Source organism: Cryptomeria japonica, chromosome 7 (assembly GCF_030272615.1).
Source record: "Cryptomeria japonica chromosome 7, Sugi_1.0, whole genome shotgun sequence".
Lineage (NCBI taxonomy): Eukaryota > Viridiplantae > Streptophyta > Pinopsida > Cupressales > Cupressaceae > Cryptomeria > Cryptomeria japonica.
In genome coordinates this window covers 850679433-850704779 of record NC_081411.1, presented here as the reverse complement: position 1 = coordinate 850704779, position 25347 = coordinate 850679433, and the positions used below count along the sequence as shown (strand labels likewise).

At 36.3% G+C, this 25347-nt stretch overlaps 2 protein-coding genes across 3 annotated transcripts in view; both read left to right on the top strand.

The window, feature by feature from the left end:
- Positions 1-21523, top strand: part of LOC131028967 (SCY1-like protein 2 B) — a 79919-nt gene extending 58396 nt beyond the window's left edge. For both annotated transcript variants that reach the window (XM_057959351.2, XM_057959352.2), the window contains exons 8-14: positions 10198-10284; positions 14322-14435; positions 14746-14874; positions 18853-18915; positions 19491-19652; positions 19865-19983; positions 20098-21523. In XM_057959351.2, the coding sequence (XP_057815334.2) occupies positions 10198-10284; positions 14322-14435; positions 14746-14874; positions 18853-18915; positions 19491-19652; positions 19865-19983; positions 20098-21055 (1632 nt within the window). In that variant the 3' untranslated portion in view covers positions 21056-21523. The remainder of the gene's footprint in view (positions 1-10197; positions 10285-14321; positions 14436-14745; positions 14875-18852; positions 18916-19490; positions 19653-19864; positions 19984-20097) is intronic.
- LOC131856285 (uncharacterized) lies at positions 21261-23430 on the top strand. The gene is made up of 2 exons (XM_059207852.1): positions 21261-21366; positions 22637-23430. Exons 1-2 carry the CDS (start codon positions 21286-21288, stop codon positions 22889-22891), a joined length of 336 nt encoding a protein of 111 aa, XP_059063835.1. The 5' UTR covers positions 21261-21285; the 3' UTR covers positions 22892-23430.
- Positions 23431-25347: the final 1917 nt, after the last annotated feature.

The window sequence follows — 25347 nt, the reverse complement described above, 5'->3', positions numbered from 1 at the left end:
TTTTGAGCAAATGCCAAGGATGATCTTGAGATCAGGAAAAAAATGTTTACTAGATTGCCCCTTGACTTGATTAGAATTAGTGAAATCATGCAGGTGCCAAATCAAGTAAAGGAAAATAAGGATGTGACGCAGCCGAAATTTGAAAAGTTGAAGGATACACCTATCCCGGTTCTAGACTGGTCAGAACTTGAAGTTGATGATTTAGAAGTTTTGGCTAGGCCAGTTCTAAAATTTACCTGGCATTGAATAGATTGGCACATCAGAGCGCTAAGGGAAAGAAATGTGCGCCTTAGTTACCAATTGATGGGGAATTTGGATTCCCACAGTGACACTACAGAAGGATCATCGCAAGCCCAGGCTGAAGAAGGAGAAGTTCAGCCAGAAGGAGCTCGACATAGCAAAGAAATTAATGTTCCTAAGAAGTCCAGAACTAGGAAAAGCAAATATACACAGTTGGAAATCTAGCCAGAAGTTCAGCAGAAAAAACCGAGGGTGGAAGAAGCACAATCTTCGGCCAGTTGCTCTAGTGTGCAGGAAGTAGAAATGTTTGCACAGGAGATTCCACGAAGTCAGCCTCAGGATAGTCTTCTTGGAAGTGTTCCAGCATAGGATTTGCTTAGCACCAACTCTTATCACAGACCTATTTCATTGGAGACTCAAAGGCAGGAAATTCCTCCCAACACAAAGCAGCAAGACCAGGATGGTTTCATCGAAACCATTTTTGAAGACATGGAGGAAGTTTCGCAGGATCAAGGGCACACAGAAATTCATGATCAACCAGCTGCTGCTTCTGATTGGCTCAGAGAAAGGATTGCTTCTGCTTCTGCTGCAAAGCATTTTGTTCCCTTCAAATTGCAACTTTTCCTCAAATGACCAAAACCTATGCTCTGATACCAGTTTGATGCAGAGCAGGGTGGAGGTTTTCAAAACAATCTAAATTCAACAAACTTTCTAATATTTACACCTTTACTTGATGACTTTCTCACAAACCTTTCATCTTCCCTTGTAGCCCTCTAGGAGTGATTTTTTCTTCATATCTTTTAGAGAAGGCTGCAAACCCAGAAACAAAATACCATTTCAGATACCCTTTATACTCATTAAGAACATATTCAATTTGTAGGTGTGCTTGTTTTGTAACAACACCCTCTAAAAGTGACTGTTACACTGCTACAAGGCCTAATTAGGCTTGTTTCTTAAAGCAACTTTGTGGAATTCAATCCCCAAACCACCAAGCTTCGTTCCAGTGCTCTTCACAGGTCACATGGGGTCCGAATCAATGACTTTTATCAACTAGTAACACTTCCCAATCTTCTAACATCAAACCTTAGCTTGACCTATCACTTTGAGCCTAATACATTGAGATATTAGGCTAGGGCTTGCACAAACACTGCCCTACCTCCATTCTCTGCATCTACAAACCAAACAAACATGAAAAACACCCTAACTAATGCCATTCCACCGATTTTGAAGAAGTTTTCACTGGTGGAATGGTTCAACATTCCATTTTTCCTATCAAAACCCTCTTGGCTTAGGGTTTCTGACTGCTTTCAACAGATTGGCTCTAAAATCCTCTAAACCTTATGAAATCAGTGCAAATCGAAACCAAAACAGAGCTAATTCATCCCTACACCAGTTCCAATGGAGGTTAGCACATTTGCAGACTGTATGGGGCCGTACCGAGGTCTGTAGCAGCAAAATTTAATGAAAACACAGAAAAACAGAGGTTTCTTATTGCTTGATCACCAATTACAACTCCAGAGCCTTGCCTCAAACTCCTCAAGGCCTATTTTAAAAAATGTTTTCTCACCAAAACCAACGGTTGAAACTACTTTTTGAATTGACTTGACTCTTCACCTTCCAAATACAACAAAAATTGCAAAGTTGCTGATGCAACATTTGCAACATCTACAAAATATGACAATTTGTGACATAACCGACCTCACATGACAAATAAAACTTTAACCATGGTCTAAATAGACCTTATTACATCAAAATTGAACTCAACAACACAAAAACCTATCATCTAACCCCCTTCCATGATCAAAGCTTTGCATCAAACAAATGAAGTTTGAAAACAAAAATATATAAATACAACTCAATAGTTAATTCATTTAAAAAAATAAGCATGTAGAAAAAAAACCAAAAACTTCAAAACAAAACAAGAGAGTTAATTTGTACAAAAAATGTAGGAAAAAAAAATCAAAAACTTAAAAAAACCTACCTCTTTTGAAAAAAGCTTCCTCCACGATAAGAACCCAGAAATCAGAATTAGCTCCTAATTAGATTGTTTGCTGATAAATAGAGATGAACAAAATGAACACAGAGACACAAATACCCTGGGAAAACCTCCCTCTTGGAGGAAAAACCCAGCAACAACAGATCCTCAGATCTGATTATGTTATAGTGAATTGTAAGTACAATAACAACCCAGCTAGGGCACAATTATCAGCTGAAAACAAACTTATCTCATAACAGCAGATTTGTGTGTGATTCAAGGGCTTCAACTTGTTTGCTATCTTTGCAGCAGACTGTAGTATTTCGCACCACCAACATAAGTATTTCGCACTACAGCAGAAGTATTTCGCAGCACCAAAAATGATGATTCTTTCCCTTCAATTGAATGCGCATATATATGAGGCATCGCCTTATTTTGGTCTGACCTTAGGTTGGCCATTTATTGTTTTGGCGCCAACATAAAATGCAAATAAGTCCACACGTTACATTAAGGTGTGTGTTTCACACGTTTCATGTGGAGGAATACATAATGTGTTGCGTGTGAACATTTATGGGTCCACACGTTAGGAAATGGTCCTGTCATAATACAACATATGGTTATTGGGCCCAGCCCATTACAAATGAACAATACATAACTAATTCACACGCCACATAGTAAGAATGGGTCCAGCCCTATTACTTAAGTTGAATTCTAATGTTGCCTTCGGCAATCAGAATTAACTTTTATTTTTCTACCTAGTTACAAAAACCAACAACAACAACTGGCTTGAAGTGTTCAATGATCAATCTTCAACTCTTTGTGCAATAGCAAGCTAGAAAACAAGTTCAGCAATGGAGGAAAATATTTCTGTTTTTCATTCACAATATGAAAAATGAGTTTGCTTTTTCCTTTTGGATGTTTTGTATGCCACCATTTAGGGTTAGGGGGCCTAAATTTGTCGGTTGGACATGTTTGGAGGCAAAATTTTGTTCAGTTTCCCTCAGATTTGTTCAGGCTAGACCCATAGGTTGTGGGTGGTACCCTGCTTGAGCCCACAAGGGGACTTGGACCCCGGCCTTGGGTCAAATTGAACTGGGACCCAGGGGCTCCCAGCAGCAAATGGGTACCACAGGTTTTAATTAGTGCAAACATGGTTTTGATTGACTGAATCAAGTTATTAGTTCAACTAAACACATAATTAGGGATAATCACACGCATAAATTTAATTGCTACAGAATTTGTTGATGTCTACAAATCGAATGGCTAGTGGCCTTATTTTGGAATGTTATGCAGATATTTAATTTTTAGTGGGCTTACCTTATGCTAAGATATGTAATTATCAACCATTTTTTGTAAATTGAAGTTTGTTAGTGACAAGTTGTCAGAGAGCTCATACTTTACAAAACTTGTGGTGGAGTGCATTTCTCATTCTTATATATGCATTTATTAATCCCAAGCCTACATGTGAATGGTGTTTCATGAATCTTACCAAATGACTAATGTTGCTTGGTGCAATTTTGGGAGCGCAAGAGATACCTTGAATGGGTACCACAGGTTTTAATTAGTACAAACATGGTTTTGATTGACTGAATCAAGTTATTAGTTCAACTAAACACATAATTAGGGATAATCACACACATAAATTTAATTGCTACAGAATTTGTTGATGTCTACAAATCGAATGGCTAGTGGCCTTATTTTGGAATGTTATGCAGATATTTAATTTTTAGTGGGCTTACGTTATGCTAAGATATGTAATTATCAACCATTTTTTGTAAATTGAAGTTTGTTAGTGACAAGTTGTCAGAGAGCTCATACTTCACAAAACTTGTGGTGGAGTGCATTTCTCATTCTTATATATGCATTTATTAATCCCAAGCCTCCATGCGAATGGTGTTTCATGAATCTTACCAAATGACTAATGTTGCTTGGTGCAATTTTGTGAGCGCAAGAGATACCTTGGTGGGTCATACCCACCATCTCTAGATATGCTGAAATCACTAGGAGGCTACTATGTGATTCAACCACATAATCACCTCCTTGTGTGTGGAACAATAAAGAGTGTCTGCTGAAACAGCTGACATATCTCTCAATATCTGTACATGTAGAGCTCTTGTGATACGTCATCATATTGGTAAGCTTAGGTCTCACTGCGGTGATTTTGTTGTAGGATCCATTGACATCAACAAATCTAATGGCTGGCTACCTATTCCTAAACCTCTTTCACCAATATTGGTGTGTTAAATTTACCTTTTGGAATCTAATTTCACCTGTTGATCCTTGTTCATTGAACAATGTAGAATATAGATAGATCATAGATGAAAAACTCGGCGAGCAATTCAAAAACTCGCGAGTAATCGCGATCCATAATCCCGCGCGAGTTAATCGCGGAAATACTCGGGGCGATTTTTTTATATACTCGCCGCGATTTTTTTGGCAAATAATCGCCGTTAATGGCCAAAACCCGCCCGAAACGCGGCACAAAATGCGAGAAAAACGCGACTTAAGTCGCAGGCAAAAAAAAAACCGAAGTCTTTATTCCATTTCGCGGCTCGCGCGACTCCGGAAGGCAAAAAACGCCACGCGATTTGCATAGGGTTTGCATTTGCACGCACGACCAGGTATCTTTTTGTATTGTTTCATTTCGAATACACAGTCATTTTGACTGTGTAATACACAGTCATTTGAAATGACTGTGTATTACACAGTCAAAATGACTGTATTGTTTGCATTTGCACGCACGACCAGGTATCTTTTTGTATTGTTTTATTTCGAATACACAGTCATTTTGACTGTGTAATACACAGTCATTTGAAATGACTGTGTATTACACAGTCAAAATGACTGTATTGTTTGCATTTGCACGCACGACCAGGTATCTTTTTGTATTGTTTTATTTCGAATACACAGTCATTTTGACTGTGTAATACACAGTCATTTGAAATGACTGTGTATTACACAGTCAAAATGACTGTATTGTTTGCATTTGCACGCACAACCAGGTATCTTTTTGTATTGTTTTATTTCGAATGACTAAGACTGTGTAATACACAGTCATTTGAAAATGACTGTGTATTACACAGTCTTAGTCATTTCAAATGACTGTGTATTACACAGTCACAGTCATTTCAAATGACTGTGTAATACACAATCATTAGTAATTAGTAATTACAATTTACAGTCATTTCAAATGACTGTGTATTACACAGTCATCAGTCATTTGAAATGACTGTGTAATACACAGTCATTTGAAAATGACTGTGTATTACACAGTCACAGTCATTTCAAATGACTGTGTAATACACAGTCATTTCAAATTTTCAAATGACTGTGTATTACACAGTCATCATTACACAATCACAGTCATTTCAATTTTCAAATGACTGTGTAATACACAGTCATTTCAAATTTTCAAATGACTGTGTATTACACAGTCATCATTACACAGTCACAGTCATTTCAAATGACTGTGTATTACACAGTCACAGTCATTTCAATTTTCAAATGACTGTGTAATACGCAGTCATTTCAAATTTTCAAATGACTGTGTATTACACAGTCATCATTACACAGTCACAGTCATTTCAAATGACTGTGTATTACACAGTCATCATTACACAGTCACAGTCATTTCAAATGACTGTGTAATACACATTCATTTTTAAATGACTGTGTATTACACAGTCATCAGTCATTTGAAATGACTGTGTAATACACAGTCATTTCCAAATGACTGTGTATTACACAGTCATTTTCAAATGACTGTGTAATACATAGTCATTACAGTCATTTCAAATGAGAAATGACTGTGTATTACACAGTCATTTTCAAATGACTGTGTAATACACAGTCATTACAGTCATTTCAAAATTTCAAATGACTGATGACTGTGTAATACACAGTCATTTTCAAATGACTGATGACTGTGTAATACACGGTCATTTGAAATTTTGAAATGACTGTGTAATACATAGTCATTTTCAAATGACTGATGACTGTGTAATACATTAATCATTAATGTACATTGTAATTAATGACTGTGTATTACACAGTCAATTGTGAAATACTCATAGTCATTTGAAATGACTGTCAACTGTGTAATGTCAATGTGTATTAAAGTATTTCATTTAAATTTAAATTTGAAGTTAAAAACTTAAAAAAATACACAACCAATTAAAAATTTTAATTTTAGAGAGTCATCTAATTTGACTGTAAATAAAATACAGTTATACAGTCATTGTAATTTTTGGATGTTTGTGATTTTTTTTGGTAACAATGTTATTTATCTCTAAATGTTGCCTCTCTTTTGCTAGGTTCTTTTCCACATCTTTTTGAAAGAAAATGGATTCAGCTTCTACAGTTAAAGTTGGTGGCAAAAAGAGAGACCCTTGTTGGAAACATGGGAGACCAGGTCCAAAACGAGGAGATGTTTTTTGCAACCATTGCAAAAAAATTGTAAAAGGTGGCATTAATAGGTTCAAATATCACCTTGCAAAAATTCAATGCCGAGATACCACAAGCTGTACGGAATGTACTGAAGAGGCTACGAGAGATGCAATAGCAACGCTTGAAGCATATGATCAAAGGAAGGCAACAAAAAAGAGAACAGCAGAGGCAATGGCAGCCCCAAGGGCAGATTTGAGTTCCATGGGGTCACATACAGATGTGGGGACATCTGGTTCTTCCCTTGGGCCACGGATACGAGCAAAGGGAACTTTGGACAGCAACATGGAAAACTTCTTTATTCCACGTAACACTCCTGGTGCACAACCTGGATTGCTTGGCACTGCATGGAATAAAGAGGCTCACCAACAAGCCAAGGTGGCGTGTGCTAGATTTTTTATCTACAACGATGTTCCGTTCAATGCTATTTCTAGTCCATCTTGGGACCAATTGGTCACCGCGTTGACTGTGGCAGGTAAGGGGTTCAAATCCCCAAGCCGTTACGAGGTAAGTGGACCGTTATTGCAGGATGAGGTCCAAAACACTCATGCATTAGTGGAAGAGCAAAGGACTATTTGGGAAAAGAATGGCTGCACCATTCTTTCTGATGGATGGACAGATGGTAGGAACAGGACACTCATCAACTTTCTAGTTGCTTCAGGAGGACAGTTAGTATTTTTAAAATCAATTGATGCCTCCAATGAAGTGAAGAATGCGGAGACCTTGTGCAACATGTTGGATGAAGTGGTGATGGATGTGGGAGTGCAGAATGTCATCCAAGTTGTGATTGATAATGCAGCTGCATATGTGGCAGCCGGCAAACTTCTAATGGCTAGACATCCGACATTATTTTGGAGCCCTTGTGCTGCCCATTGTCTTGACTTGCTCCTTGAGGACATAGGGAAACTAAGTTGGGTAAAGAAAGTGGTTGAAGATGGAAGGAATATCACCAAATACATCTACAATCACACATGGGTCCTGAATCTTATGAGAGAACACACTGAAGGTAAGGATCTTGTGCGGTCGGGGGTCACACGCTTTGCTACCAATTTCCTCACCTTGCAGAGCATACTTGCTACATTGCCCAACCTGAAGCGGATGTTCGTGAGTGAAAGATGGTTGGGGAGTCCTTATGCTACAAAGCCTGAAGTAGAGAAGGTTGTGATTGCCATTTTTGATACTAATTTTGCCAAGATGGTGGAGGAGATCATCAATGTAAGTTTTGAAACTTTAATTGATGATTTATTATTTAATTTTCTAATATTTCAATCTGCTGATTTTGTTAGATTTTTTATATCTAGGTGTCGGAACCGTTGGTGAGGGTGCTACGAATGGTGGATGGGGATCATAACTCCATGGGGTATCTATATGAGGCCATGGATAAGGCCAAAGAGGCGATTCAACACTTGTATGGGTCAAACAAGACCAAGTATGAACCCATATGGCGCATAATTGATCGGAGGTGGAACCATCAACTCCACCAACATATTCATGCTGCTGCCTACTTCTTGAATCCCAAGTTTTTTTACTCTCCGAGTTTCAAAGCAGATGCAGAGGTTAGAATTGGCCTTGACACATGCATTCGGAGATTAGTTGATGATGAGATCCTTCGAGACCTGATACTTGATGAGTTGCAGAGTTATAAGAAGGCCTTAGGGGAATTGTTTTCTTCACCTGATTGCAAACGTAGGAGAGCCACCTTACGACCAGGTAAAAAAAAAACATATGTTTAATTTTTACCATTTATTTCTCTCTTTAAGATTATTGAAATCTTTACAAGTTATAAATCACATTTTGTATCCTTGCAGATTTGTGGTGGGAAGATTATGGTGCCACAACGCCTAATCTTCAAAAGCTTGCCATCCGCATATTATCACAGCCTTGTAGTGCTTCTGGTTGTGAGTGCAACTGGAGTGTTTTTGAGAACATCCACACAAAAAAGCGCAATAGGTTGACTCAACAACGCTTGAATGATCTTGTCTATGTGCGGTACAACATTCGATTACATGAGAAGAAGGTGCTAGGGCAAGATTCACATGAAGCACTTGACTTGGATGACATTGATCCATATGCAGCAGAATGGGTTGCTTCTCCTGATGATGTTGATAATGATTTGGATCCATTCCTTACTAATGAGCAGCTGAGTGAGTTGGAGAGGGCAGGAGAGGAATGGGATGCGGAAGTGGCAGCACGTGAGGAGGAGCAGGAGGTTGATCATGCAGAAGAGGCACCTGTTAGTGTTGAGGATGTTGCCACTACTTCAGCACCACCCACCCAGCGGCCACAATCTATTTTGAGCTTTAGTCGTAGACGCAATTTATGATTTCTTATTTTCATAATTTCATTGATACCAAACTTTGAACTTGATATGTAATCAGAATTTCAGAGGTTCTTGTTTTGTGGTCTATGACTCTATAACTCTATGAGACTGTCACTATGAAACGTTGATATGTATTGAACTCTTATACATATGTTGCACTTGGTTTTTGGTTTATGCTATGATACTTGCATTTGTTGCTATGTATTACCAAAAAAATTTGATTTATATATCATGGAAATCATATATGTTATACAAATTTGGTGTAAATGTGTGTTTTTGAATTATATATTAAAAAAAAATGTATTTTCAAATGTTCGATAAAGTTGCCGAGTTTTGCCGAGTTTTTTGCCGAGTTTTGGCGAGTCCCGAGTTTTAAAATTTTTTTGGCCTCGCCGAGTTATTGCAAAATCCGAGTTTTTCATCTATGAGATAGATTGTTAAAACAAACATTTTATTTCTTGCATCAGTGGATAGTTCAGCAAACAACTTAATGCATTTTGTATTTTGTTAAAGGAACTTTACCAAACAAATTATGATATTCTTTGTACCAGTCAATAATTCACAGAATACACTAATCTATTTTCCAGATCTGAAAGTAATATTAAATTTTGGGTTGAGGACATTACAAAATTGATCAACTCAAACATAATGATAAGCTATAATTAGAGGGGCTGGAACCAAAACAGAACCCTAGACAAGTTGGAAAATTAAATTCATATGGTTGTAGTTCATATAACCATGTGAATTGAAGTTCTCTCCATGATCACAAGAATGACAGCTAATAGAAACTAAAGCTGGAGATCAAAGTTGGCACTAGTTAGAAGAGGATTAATAAGGGAAGGGGAGCTAAAAGGCAGCTTAAGCTTTGATAGGATTGGCTATGTTGTTCTAGCTATGTCTTATCAAATCTAGTATTGAAATTAGGATATTTTAAGCTACATTGCTTAGCTGAGGTTAGATTTATTTAATTAGATGTTGCACAACTGAATCATACAAATGAAATTATGCTTAAAATACACATTATTTCTTCATACTATATGTTTATTGCATGTGAGTAACTTGAGGTGTGGTTAGATATTTGATACAATGTCCTGGCATCTACATATCTCCTTGGAATAGCTAGATGTTGCCTATTTATATTTATCTTCTATTATAGAACAAATGTTGATATGTTGGCTGCATTAGACAATTGAGCCTCACAATTATATTTAATATGCAGGTTCTTCCACCCCTCTGTGCAGAACTTCGCAATGTGGTCATGCAGCCAATGATTCTTCCCATGGTGCTCACTATTGCTGAATCACAGGTACATATTTGAATGCTTGACTTGTTTCTATAAGTGGAGAAAAAGATATCAATGGAATTGAATTTCAAACTTCTCTCCAGGAAAAATCATTTTGTTCGACATCCAAAATTGTTTTCAAGTTTTAAGCTATATTGTATTTATTATTTTGGTTATGGAAAGGATATCACCAATCATACAGGAATGGAATCACATCCCAAAGGAAAACTACAAAATTACATTGGTTGCTTGGACTGAGAAAGGAGCAAAATAAACTTAAATAACCATCAATCTAATTAAATAACGAGAAATGAAGCTATTAAAGCATATCTACACATCATCTTCTATTAGTTTGGAAGTTTTTGAACTAAAAACCATAATAACAAGCATGTAAAAAAAAAGGCGTCTGCAGGTGCCCACCAGGTAGAACAATATTATAAATAGACATCTAGTTGTAGGGTGTAAAGATGTCAACTTATTTTATTCAACACAAACATACGAATTTAAATACACTGGACTTGTACAACTTACTGGCTGCACCTAGCTTGCAAATCTAAATGCCTGATGTTCCTAATGATGCAGTGAACCAGAAACTGCTACCTGTGAAAAATTGATTGCTCAAATTAATCGGATTAATCTATTCAACAATATACAACCGTATATAAAGAGTTTACAAGAGATGTTCTAAATTAAGAACTAGTCGTTTAAGTGAAAACTAAAAAGCTAAATAAAGCTGAAAAGTTTAAAGCTAAAAAGCAAACTATGCGTTGACTAAAAGAAGCAATTGTTGACTAAAAGAAGCAATTGTTGACTAATGACTAACTAAATGACCATTAATAGTCAAATATCATGAACATGCGCTGTTTCCAAGTGTTGTTGAAGCTGTTGAATTTCTGACTATGTTCCAACATGGTGTTGGTAAAGATGCCATCACGAAAACAGAGGTTGAATGAGGTCAACCTAGTGAAGGCACGAGACAGAAGAATCTGATTAAAAATCAGAATAGAAGCAGCTGCACAAAAATTTGAAACCCTGGAGTGAAATTCAAGGCACAAATTCCAATGCATGAAATTCGAGGTTTGTTGAAAAACCCAGAAATTAAAAATTTCCTGCAAATTTGAACCTTGAAATTTTTTTGAATAAAATAAAAAAATAATAATCTGCAAAAAATATTAATGATTTTTTTTTTAAAATCAGTAAAAAAAACTTGAACCCTAGGTACAGAAATTCGGAACTGTAAAAGCACAGGAGAAACATGTGCCCTAGCCACCAAAAAATTGAATCTGAGAACCCAAATTTTTTTTCCGCGGAAGACCCAAAAAAAAAACAAATGATTGTTCGCTGAGATCGGAGAGAAACCCTAGCCACCGAAGGTGAACTCAGAAACATGCGAAATAAATCGCGTCGAAAATCCAGACAAACCTGCCGAAAATCACAAAAATCGTGAGAGAAAAAAAAACGCGACTTCGGAACAAATTCCCCGCTGCCGCGACGTGCCAAAAAACTGGCAGAAAACTAGGGAAAATCGCGAAAAGTCGTGATCACAGTTGTAGAAAACGCGCGGTAAATGTCACGGCTCTGAATAAAATTCGCTAGAAATTCTGCCACAGAAAACCTCCGTCAGGCGTAGTAAAAATCACGCGAAAAGAAAACACAAGAGGCTCAGAAAAACGGCGCCAAAGGTTGCTCTTATAAAAAAAGCTTTAATTCGATGCCCTCTCCATTACAGTCGCTGCCATAAAACACTCAAAATATACGAACCTGCAGACCACGCGAAATTTCCAGAAAACCCTAGCACGCCCAGAGAAAAATTCCAATTGCGAAAAAAACTTTGACGGAAACCCACGAACCAACAGAAGCCTTCAGAAAAAAAACCACGGTTTGCAGAAACCCTAGCACGAAAATCCTCGAAACTTCACCGAAAAAAAACCACAATTTTTTTCATAAAAAAATGATTGAAAAAAATAATTCTGGAAATAAATTCCAGGTAAAAGGGCTTTCGAATTTTTTATTAAAAAAATTGCCAGATCTTAAAAAATCCCATCGACCTGCTTTGATACCATGAAAAATTGATTGCTCAAATTAATCAGATTAATCTATTCAACGATTACAATTGTAAATAAAGAGTTTACAAGACAACGTTCTAAATTAAGAACTAGTCATTTGAGTGAAAACTAAAAAGCTAAAAAACTTAAAACTAAAAAGCAAACTATGCATTCTTATAAAAGAAGCATTAATTGACTAATGACTAACTAAATGACCATTAATAGAACCACAAAAGAAGGTAACTGACTAAAAGAATTAATTATTTTAATAACCTGTGGGTTTCCATCCCCAAGGTAATCAGATTGACATGCCTGTAGGTTGCTACTGAAAGCAACAGCACATTCCTGTGAATGAAGTTGAATTTTGTCTCTAATTTTAAAAGTGTTTTTTGTTTTTCATCGCAATGCTTTCTAAACTCTATTCTTCCTGCATCCCTTAATAATATGCAATTAACTAACAAATCTATTGCTAGATTGGATGCAAACCCAGAACTAAACTGATAACTACTTGGGTGAGACCAAGTCAGCCACCTTCGTCCATAAATCAGCTTTTCTTGACTGACAGTAACTACAGTTCTAAGTTTCTGCTACTCTTACACTGATAGTCTCAACAGCACATTCCTGGGAATGAAGTTGAATTTTGTCTCTACTTTAAAAATGCCTTTTGTTTTTCATCGCAATGCTTTCTATACTCTATGTTCCCTGCATCCTTAACCATATGCAATTTAACTAACAAATCTGTAGCTAAATCAAATGCAAACTCAAACTGAACTGATAACTGCTATTGCAAGACTAAGTCAGCCGCCTTGGTCCATAAATCAGCTTTTATTAACTGACAGTAACTACAGTTCTAACTTTCTGCTACTTCTACACTGATAGTCGTTTCACTCAATGCTATGGATTAGAGAAAACTGACAGTAATTACATTTTTAACTTTCTGCTTTTGCTACACAGATAGTCCACTCATTCAATGGTATGAATCATTGAATAATAGAAATATAAATTACAATAAAGCAGCTTTCTTATAGCACAAGGATTTTCCTGTCAGGCTGCCTTTGAGGGCTTCTCAGCTTGACTACTAGCAAGTGATGTGAGACACTTCACATTGGCAAAAATAGATTTGATGCAGACTGACTTAACTTGAAGCGACCAGGATTTGAACAAATTAAGCTTTAAAAATATTTGAGGCTCAGCACCAGGACAATATATGGCTGCTTTAAAATCCTCAAAGGCTTTCTGGCAGCACTGTGTTTAGCTCAAAAATCACTTTCTCCGGAGGGGACTTGTGATCTTTGAAGATATGCAGGTTTCTTTTTGATCAAATGACAAGGTAATGACAGAAAGGCTGCAAATAGCTCTGTTTTCAAAATGTAGCTTAAACCAATTCTAAGTTGCTTCACCGTCTGTAAAATCGTACCTACTTGTAGAGGCCAACAACATGTGATGCTGTTAAATTTGGCATCTATTGTTCAAATGGGCTTTTAGAAACAATTGTGTTTCTCCTTGCTTTTGCATAGTGAACTCTGTTTAGGGCTTATCGCCGACCTATCCTGAAGATTTATTTTTGAGGACACTACATGCCACATAACTTCTACGACTCTACCTTTGCTATGACTGTCTTTTCCTTAAATCATGTTTCATTTACTTACCGTGTAACTTGTAGTGTCATGTTCCCAGTCCAAATAAGCTTATCCTTGTAATAGTAGAGTGCAATCTAATACTTACTGTAGAGGAAAAAATTAGTAAGTAATGTAATCCATTCGGTTCTAGTGGAACATTTAGAGAACACCATTCTGGTCTATTGTGTGAGTAAGATTACCAGTGGTTCAATGTTATAGAGTTTTTTGTCAACAATTATATCAATTTTATAGAAGACATTGGGAGAACTAATTTTGAGGCTTGAAGTTGATGTCTGGTATATTTTAGTTTTCCTAGCATCCAGGCATCAGGCAAATGAATTAACTAAGGCATCTGTGAGATTTACTGCCAAATTGACAATCATATCTTTATTTGCAGGACAAAAATGACTTTGAACTTTCAACATTGCCAGCTTTGGTTCCCGTGTTGTCCTCAGCAGCAGGTGAAACATTGTTGCTCATGGTGAAACATGCTGAACTTATTATCAACAAGGTACATAGTGCTGATTCTGTGATTACTGGTTTCATCTTTCTATTATAGTTATGATTAATTGTCATGTCTTCTTTTAGAATCTTTTGCAGAATTAGTACTTACTTTGATTGATTTCTTTATCATTTCAATTAATCTATACTTTACCATTGGTTTTTAGCCATGCTTATGTTTGACTTTTTGATAGGAAATGACTCTTTGGGTGTTCAATTATTTTGTTGAATGTCATATATGCAATGGTTCTATTGTTGAGCATTTTCATTAGCTAATCTGCAAATAGAGGTTAATTTTACCAACAATAATGTTATTGCAGGCCAGTCAAGAGCACTTGGTAGCACATGTACTTCCATTGTTAGTTCGGGCTTATGATGACCCTGATGTCCGAATACAAGAAGAAGTTTTACGACGGACAATCCCCTTAGCTAAACAACTTGATTTTCAGGTTGGTTTGGCATACACTGGCTCTTTCTAGTCATAGTTTGGGGCTGTTTAATTGTTAGAGAGAATGCTGTCTTATGTTATATAATGAATCAATTAAACATGTAATGGTATGATTGCTTGCATTCTGTCTTTTAAGGAACGATCTACATTAGCAGATTGATTTGACATGTAATTTTGGGCCCAACATGCAGATAATCAACATATATTCTAAAAACATCCATTCTGGTAATATTATGATCAGCCAATAGAGATTTGAATATTTAAGTTTGTACTGAATTTATTGTAAAGGTAAGATAAACTATTGGCCAATGAGAGATGAGGATAGGTAAGATAAATAATATTTGATGTAGTGCCATGTGTCACTTATTCCATCCTTGAATGAATGCTGACCTGGAACCCTTTGATTGGACGAATGGTGACTGGGAAGCCACCTCAGCTTGAATTGTAGACTTAATCAATTTGCCTTGAACATTCTTCATGATGTTTGGGATTCCTTGTGATACTTTGCATTTCATCTCCACGTTAGGGAATTCCCCTTGAACTATTTGCTCTTTGACTTTGAGATCCCTTATGTAGTAACTACATAATGTGGAATCCCCTGTGCTCATGTCATGGATTTGTCTTTCCCTCACTTGTTCACCAACATGGTGAAGTTTTCTTCATGTTTGAGCTAGTCCTCATCTTTGCTTTTGGAAATCCTTGTCTTGAAATCCTCTTCCAATCCTTGAAATGTTGATCTTCCTCATTTGCATTGCATTTCACTTGTTTGTCATCTTGGAGCTGATCCTTCATCATTTACTGCATCCTCTTTCACCTCAAGCCTTGATCATCATGCTTCCCTTCCTTGTAGTAGACCTGCAAAACAAACAAATATTGAATCAAATACCTATGGGATAAACCTTGTTTCAACCTTCGTGGGAAATCGACCCTTGTAGGGACTAATTCAGTCCTTGAAATTTATCACTGTCTTCATGATCACTTTCTCATGATGGAAATTCAAACGTCATAGGGACTCCTTGCTCTTAGCAAATTTTAGTTCATTTTGATGCCTTGCCCTTGGAGTGGAGATCAGATGTCCGTAGGGACTCCTCATTCCTCATGACTTATGCTCTTCCTCTGTAATTCTGCCCTCAAGTGGAAATCCGACCCTCATCGGGACTCATTGCCCTTGAAAATTTTGTGTTGATTTGATCACCATTTGATGGAGTGGAAATTCGAACGCCATCAGGGCACTTCAATGTTCCTTACTTTGTCCTCATTCCCTATGGGTGAGTTGATTTTTATTCCTGAGTAGAAAAGCAAACCTCATAGCGACTTTTTGCTCCCAACTTTTGTCCCAGCTTGTGATAGGTAATTTTAACAATTAATCTTCCAAAACTAACTTTGGTTCTGATTTTTAAATGATTTTCAGACTAATAAGTTTCCTAAATCAGAAATTCAAAATTATGTAACATAATTCTAGAAAATACAAATGATTTAATCAAAATCTGAAAATTTTGCTCCAAGAAAACCTGATTTTCAGACTTAGTATAGGTCTGATTTCTGAGTATGAAGGTCTGAAACATCTCTGAAAATCGTATCATATCAGCTGGAAATTATCCCCTTCATGGCACAATTCATATTGTGGTTGCAATCTGCATTTGTTGTGGTTGGAAATGATACGTTTTCAGCCTGAGATGATGGCTGGTAATGGTGTTCTTAGCCAACAATGGCGCCTTTAACAATGCTGCAAATACCTCCAATGGTGGCACTATCAATGCCTCAAGCAAAAATCGCACCTCTTCCTCCTTAGGCGATTCCAATCCTCCTCTCTTCCAGCTTACTTGGAGTCAAATCAGCAACTTAATGATATTTTATTGCTTGCTGGTCCGTGCTTTTATTTAGCATTTCACCTTTCATTGTCACCACACAGCAAATGTGGGATAAATAACATGTTAACCCAGCCAGGTGGAAAATCAATATGCATTAGGACACTTAAACTTAGCTTGATTTCCCTTTAATTTCGTCCACCAAAGGGAGTGGTGGAAAATTGCCCCTCGTCAGGATTGATTTGTCCCTAAAAATTCTCATGTTATGCTGATTTCCAGCCCCTTGGTGGAAAATTGATGGCCATTGGGACTTTATTTTACAATGAAATTCAGCCATCACCTTGTAACTATACCTCAAGTGGAAAATCGATGCTCATTTGGACTCATAAGTTTGGTCAAATCTTTGTAAATCAGCCTCAAGTGGAGAATCGACCTCCATTAGGCCATTAGGACACTCGAATCACATTATTTTTGCGTTGTCTTGATCATTTTTCCTCCAAGTGGAAAATCGACTTCTATCAGGACACACCAAATTCACCTTACCTTGGTCATTTTTCATCAAGTGGAAAAACGTGGGTCATGAGGACTCACTTTCCTTTTGTATTTTCACTTTTGTAGGCCCAGTGGAAAAGTGACCTCCATCGGGACTCATCATGTCCTTTGTTTTGTCCTGAGTGGGAATTCTCTAGTCGTTGGGACTTTCCACAATATCACTTGTAAACTTAGTCCTGGAGTGGAAATTTGACCTCCATCAGGACTTTCATGATCCTTAACATTAAATTGGTACCTTCATCCTCAAAATGGAGTGGAAAAATGACCTCCATTGGGACTTTGTCCATTTTTGTCTTTATTACTTAGTGGAAAAACGTCCTTCATCGGGACTTTGTGATTTTCACACTTTAAAAGCCCACATTTACCCAATTTCATGAATTTATGCAGCGGAAATTCTATTTCCATCGGAACTTTATGAATTTGCCCAAGATTGAAAGGTGGAAAATAGAAGTCCATCAGGACTTTGTGCATTTTTTGGGTTCATTTGTCCTCTTAGGAGTGGGAAAACGACTCATATAGGGACCTTTAGCATTTTCAAACAAAATTTGCATCAATTTGCCACATTTTCATAATTTTTCGCTCGAATTTTAGGGCAAATTGAAACTCATTTCCCCACAATTTTAACATCCTTTTGCATTTTGACATGACACCCTCTCATATACAAAGGCAAACACTAGGAAATTACTGGTAAACTAAGACAACCTAAGCAAAACATATCCCTAAAAAGCGAAAAAGTGGGGTTCCCCATTTGCAATGGGGCGATGTGTGAAAACTTCACAACAGGATTGATGTTGAGGCATGGACCAGCTAGGAATCGAACCTAGGACCTTTTGTACGCTGCTGGAGTGCTCTACCACTGAGCTACTGGCCCCTCTTGGACCAGTCCATCGTCGGTCCGGGTGTGGCTTATTTCCAACACCAACACCCCCCGTTAAGCCACACCTCTCGTGTGCTTGGGGCTCCTAGCCTGGACCTGGCTCTGATACCATGTTGAGGCATGGACCAGCTAGGACGCGAACCTAGGACCTTCCATACGCTGCTGGAGTGCTCTACCACTGAGCTACTGGCCCCTCTTGGACCAGTCCATCGTCGGTCCGGGTGTGGCTTATTTCCAACACCAACAATAGAAGCATCTAAAAGACACAATAGAGTTTTTCTGGTAAACTAATTGAGTTTTTCTTATCAGAATGCAGTTTTTAGATTTCATTTCTTTTTTCAAAACAAGTTTAGGTTAATCTTTTCAGTTCCAACCTGAGCTGAATGAGTGACACAAAATAAAATCTATAATTAATTGGCAGGCAGGTGAATGCCATTTCATTTAAGGCAAGAAGGAAAAATTTGAGGCATAAATTTCAAAGAAATAAAAATTCAAGATAGGAAAATCAAAATGGTTTTGACAGTTTCAAGACAGAAATAAATGAACATGAAACAGATGCTCTATGTTATCATTCTGGGTTTATTGAGCCATTTGTTTTAAAAGTAGTTTTGGCCAGGTAATAATCTTTCTTCTCTGCCATATGGCAATTCCAATTGCTTTTAGATACGCTTCAAAATGCTAACATATACTTTTTTGGATCAGAGTGCCACTTTTTCATTGACATCCTGTTTGCTCGTTGCAGGTTATGAAGCAATCAGTTCTTCCTCGCGTTCATGTTTTGGCACTTAAAACTACAGTTGCTGCAGTAAGATTCTTGCACATGTACTTCATAATTTTGAAGGGCTACACACTCATACAAAAAATAAATAAATATTCTTACAGTTGCATTTCAAGTATTGGATGAGAAACAAATGCCATAACTGGTAAATATCAGAGAAGAGTGTTACTATTCTCAAAGATTTTTACTACTCATTTGTTTATCTTTATTAAAGGATTTAAATGCATATCTTACTGATAGACAATAAATATCGAACAAACACACACATAAGAAAAAAAGATTAGACCTATCCCTGGGGATCTTTAAATAGAATATCATTAGTTGTTATCGCTGTCTAAATTAGTTTGTATATCTCTCTTTCCTGTTTCAAAGGCACCTGTTTTTCACTTCTCAATTCCCAGTATTGTTTTCCTTCAGTATCTGTTTTGTCCTCTTTTGACTTGTTTATAATGGATATTGATCTGCCATTTCTGTCCATGAATTTGAAGGTCTTGCCTAGTTAAAGAATATTTTGAGTGGTTGAAAGCTGCATGGATGAACATTACAAGTGTGCTAATTATTTTTATTTTGTTAATGATTGTTCATGTAAAATGGTAATGCAGGTACGAGTGAATGCATTGCTATGCCTGGGAGAGCTAGTACAGTGGTTGGATAAGAGATCAGTTTTAGAGATATTGCAGACACTACAAAGGTGTACTGCTGTCGATCATTCTGCACCTACACTAATGTGTACTCTTGGAGTTACAAATGCAATATACAAGAAGGTATTTTCAATGCAAGGTTTTTTCAATAGTATTGTGTTTTATTGGTAGCAATTTCAGTAGTCTATTTGACTGATCAAATATCTGATGTAGAAGTGAAATATGAGAAATGAATTTGGAACAAAAATGTTTTAACGGCTCTGCCATTCCAAGAGTCGAGCTTGAACTGTCTTAAGTTTTTAATCTTTTACTTTTTGGTGGTATGTGATTTTCAGTACGATTTAGAGTTTGCTGCAGAGCATTTGCTTCCTCTACTTGCACCATTACTGGTTGTACAGCAGTTGAATCTTCAACAGTTTTCCAAGTACATGCTCTTTGTAAAAGAAATCCTTAGGTATGAAATTAATTTACCTGTCTTAAATGGTGGCTTATCGAAGCAGGGCTTGTTTCTAGTAATTTGACTAAGCACAGAAAGAGGAGCACATCTGATAAATCCTTGATTTCACAGGAAAATTGAAGAGAAACGTGGTGTAACTCTTAATGAATTGAATCCTTCTACTTTAGATACGAGTTCAACATCATCAGTGGGAATGAATGGGGTTCATATTGACTCCCTTAAGACAGAGGGTGTGGTCTCAGTTGCAGGAGGAAAATCTAGCAGCTCCTGGGATTCAGAAGATTGGGGTTCAATTACTAAAGGCCCCCAAAGCTTTAGTAACGCCAATATGTCTACTATTAATGGAAATCCACTATCTAACATCTCAAAGTCTGGTTCTGTTCATAATATCACTCCAATGAATGGAATGCGATATGATAGTTCTATCTCTTCTACATCCACATCATCTGTCAGTTCATGTACACCAGTAGATGTTCAGTGGCCACCACCAGCTCCTGCAACTACAGAAGCTCCAAAAATAACTAACAGTCAACTTGGTTCTGCAACATTTACAGACTTTGGAAGTTGGTCCTCAGGACCTAGCTATGACCATCAGGACCTTGCAAGCAAAAAATCAGCATCAAATGGCATGACTAATTTTCATCTTGAACCAGACCCTGCAGTTGATGATTTCGATCCCTTTGCAGATTGGCCTCCACGTACAAGTAACAATATCAATAATAATTCAAAACAACAAATTGGTAATGCAGGGCCAATGAGTAGTTCCATTAATGCGCAAGTTCAAAATCCTTCTAGTTCACTGAACTGGTCAACCTTAAGTCCACATATGCCGCCCAGTTCCTTGGCTCTTTCAGCAAATCAACAGCAGGCAGATATTGGGTCGATATTTTCATCTGCTAGGAATGAACCAGCAGTTTTGAAGATTGCTCCACCTCCACCTTCTGGAGTGGGCAGAGGAAGAGGAAGAGGAAGAGTGAAAGTAAAAAGTCAAGTGCCTTCTATCCATTCTTCAGGGGGTAGTAATTCAAAGCCACCTGTCGATCAACCTCCACTTCTAGATTTGCTTTAACTTCCATGAACTGCTGCACCTGTAAACCGTTTTTAAGAGCTGCAATAATGCACAAGCATATATTCTATGGTAGAACTTGTTTTTGTGAGAGTTCTTTTATTGACAATTCTGCTTCAGTATGTTGTGAGAGAAATAATAGGAAAAAATTGCCTTTATACAAGCGGCAATCTTCAAAGTGAAGCCTTTTGAGCTATAAGGCATCGTGTATTTTTATACCATTGTTCTAGAGCATGCAGTCACTGTCTCTTGCCATTGTATTTTATCATCTTATTCTTCAGGCTCTTAATGCACAAGACGTGCTTCCAAGTAAGGTATGTAAATAATGCCTTCATTGTTAACGTTATCAATAGTTGGTAAAATTTTACCATGTTCTGCCAAAATAATTTCATGCCTGGGGAGTCTTGTAACAATAATATTAAACCATATGGATATTATTACATCATCACGTTTATTGTTCTTTTGTGCTTATTTTTCTTGTAAGTTGGTTAAACTATGTTCCATGCTGCAGTTATCTCTAATTTGTTATTTTCCTTGTATGATAATCACTCCTCACAATTCTATGATGAATGTTGTAAACTGTAAGCCTATAATGGCAGACAGGTATTTGTGCCCACGGATAATATGACAGTGCAGGCCAGTATTTGAAGCTCTATTATTTTGCAATGCCTTATTGTTTTCCCTATAAAGATACACAAACCCTCACAAAAGTATGAAGTTTGAAGTAATTGGGACTTGATATCATCTGAGCTCTTAGGATTCTTTCCTTGCAAGTAGAAAATGAGGCAGGCTTTAGAGTCCAGCAGCTTGTTATTTATTATGTTGTGGAATTGTCATAAGCATTACAGTTATGTGTTACTTCTTCAAATTGTCATAAACATTTCATATCTAGTATGATTTCACGTAACAAACTCTCTCAATGTTTGATAAGTTATGTGAGGGTCCACTATTTATTAAAGAAACAGTGATGTTGGCATGTGTGGTTGTATTCTGGGCATACGTGGATTGGCAAGGTTGGGTTTACTCCTGTGCTTGGACATGAGGTCAAATGTTGGGTACAACATTTGACAATATAAGGTAAATGGAAAATTGAAACCTGAAACCCCTTTTAGGCTTCCAGAAGGGCTTCAATAGCTAGGTTGAGATTGTTTTAAATTTTTAATGTTATTTATGGTTAAGAATTAGAATGAATGGATCAGCTGAAAATAAAGACTGCATCTTACTCCATGTATAAAGCTATGTGAGCTTTCCTTTTCCCCCTTATTTTGACATCTTAGATGGGCTTTTACATTGCTTATGTGCAAATCCATTTCCACAGTAAGTAAGCGCTCTTTGATAATACAATATTTTGTTGGAATTTCAAGTATTTCACAATGGATAGAGAATACCGAATTCTGACATCTTGGATGAGCTTTTACATTGCCTATGTTTAAATCCATTTCCACAATAAGTGCATACTCATTGATATTATAATATCTTGTTGGAATTTAAAAATTTCACAATAGATAGGAAAATTGAATTTTATTGAGCAATTTGAGTCTTATCTGTACCTAGCAGTGATCCTCTATTACATTTTTGTTACAGACACTTTCAAATCGAGAGAGGCAAATCAATGGCAATGGTAAAATTTTCTCTGTATCAGGGTCTGGTTTGGAATGGGCAGCCATTGTCTTTGAAGTGTTCCGATTTAAGCTCAAATATGTAGTACTTCTGCGTATCCTTCAGATTATGGCAGCAGGGAGCGAACTAGCATTCCAAGATGCAATGAGCATGCACGTGGATTTTGTGTATTTAAAATACGCTTACAGTCAGGAAAGGATGGTACAGATATCAGTTTAGTGTATTTGTGAGGAGAATGAACATATGATAATGTCATATAAAGATTGAATGTCTGAACAATATATTGAATTCTTTAGCTAAACAATTTCATATGATACAATAGTCTTATAAAAAAGAGTCAATTATAGTCTCCTGGATTACGCAGTCAAGGGTAAATCTTTTCAAAAGATTGTTTCTATGTAGCAATAAATGACATGGCTTTCTGGTTAATCATGATTTAAAACTTCATCGCCATTTTAAAGCAGAAGAACAGGTAAACTAGCCCAGGAGACTGCGCCAACTAAAGTCCAGAGAAGAAAGTTTCATTCCAAGAGTTGAAAATATTTGCTGTTTCCAATTACATAGGGACATTGCGGCTGTGCCGCTAAAGTAATTAGCAAGAGAAATGTATCCAACAGGCAAACATTTCTATTTTCTTGAAATGTGTAGTATTTTTTGTTTTTGTCATGTAGAGAAAATTGCACCTGGAAAATGACAACGATATATGGAATGATGGAGATGAAAGTAATGTAAGTATTTATTGACACAAGAATATGAATTTTATGTTATGTTGATAAATTTGTAGAATTTGTAGAATTGATAAGTGTTTGTACCATATTTATTTTGCATATCTAATTTTTATTTAGATCAGGTGTTATTTCTGCATTCTAGAGTTATTATTCTTAGTCATTAGAAAATTTGGTGGAAGTCTTTATGTAACATGTTAATCTTGTTATAGGATATTTTAAAAGTTTTTTAATCATTTATTAAGTATGCTTGTCCTGAAATGTTCGATGACACTAAACTAGGTGTACATAAGTTGGGATGTTTAGTGACACCAAATAATCCATGCCTTCCATAATTGTTCTTAGGAAAATGTTATACTGTATTTTCTGAAGAAATTTTAATCACACAATGTGCACACTTCCCTAAAAAAATTAGGGAGATTGTATTTAAACTCAGTTCATTCTTGAATTTTTTTAGCACTAGAGTTTTCAAAGTTGTTTATAAAGAGCATGATTGTTAAAAGGTTCTAGAAATAGGCCAAACATTCCATAAATAAGCACCACAATATTGTTTGCTCTAGTGGTCGCTTTTGTCAACTCTAGTATTCAAGCATTGAGATTCCCTACTTTGTCTTTAGTTTTAAGACATTTGTTTTTAGTTTTAACATTATTCTTACCCTCAACTTTAACTACATCACTTTGTATTTTCTATTCCAATGTGCGAAAGCATACCATTCCACCAATCTATTTCGTTAGTTTTGTACAAAATAATCAGTATTAAAATAAAATTAGTTAATTTATCTATACATGGTTCCTACAATCCAATCTATTATAACATGACAATGATGGGAATAAAAGTAGGTTCCCATGGATTAGTTGAATTATGTACATAATTTCATTTAAATCAGCTCAGATTTATTACTATACGGTGGGAGGATCATTTAGTGGTTATTTTTTTAATAAATTTCAAGATAAATAAAACTTGAGGTTCAACAATTAAAAGACCGAAGTTTATATAAACAACAAAAACAAACAGTATTTTTCAATCTTGTAAATCAGTTTTACATGTAACTTATTTTTATAAATTATTTTAAAAATTAATATATTAAAAAATAGATTTTTAACCTAATTATTTTAAAAATTAAGAATTAAAAAGGGCGGTTTCAATCAATTCTAAACTAAGAATATTTTAAAAAAGCCAAAGCTAATTTGAGATAAAATGTTTGAATTGTGCTTAAAAACGGCACAATTATCAGGGGCACGCTCTACTATTGAGCTAATAGCCCAGTAGGCCTCCCCAGTAGTAGGGGATGCCTGCCAAAAGCAAAAGAAATCCTCTTGCTTGCTTGCCTTTTTTAAGACCTTATTTTTGTGTGTTTTTTTCTTCCTTCTTTATTAATTGTGAAAACATAATAAACAAGTTTTCATTCATTAATAAAAACTAAAAAAAAAAGAAAATAAATAGTGAAACTTGACAATGTTTTTAAAAGTATGATTAAGTATGATCTTTACCTCTTAAAAAAAGAGAGAAATAATTTCTCTATTTCAAATTCAATTTTAAAGTAAAACAAACACATAAAATAGGAGAAAAATGAATATTCATATTACAATTGTTGGAAGTGAAGTCCAACAGATTCCTTCCTCTTGCTGCCAAAACTCTTGGCTATTCAACTTCTCCTTGCAAGCTCTTGAAGAGCTGATTGTATTTCATTTGTAGAGGTTAATTCTGGAGTTGTTTGCAGCTGTGTATGTGTGTAAACCAGATTGGTTATTAATCTATCGATTCCCCTGCTTCAAGTGTGGATGTAGGCAATTGCTGAACCACGATAAATCTGTGTCTCATTTGTTTGTGTTGTGTGTTTATAATTCTGTTTTATTTGTTGTTTAAATTCATTTCTTCATCCTAACAATTGGTATCAGAGCGAGGTTAGATCGCTGTTAAGATTTTGGTGGTTGAAAATCCAGAATCAT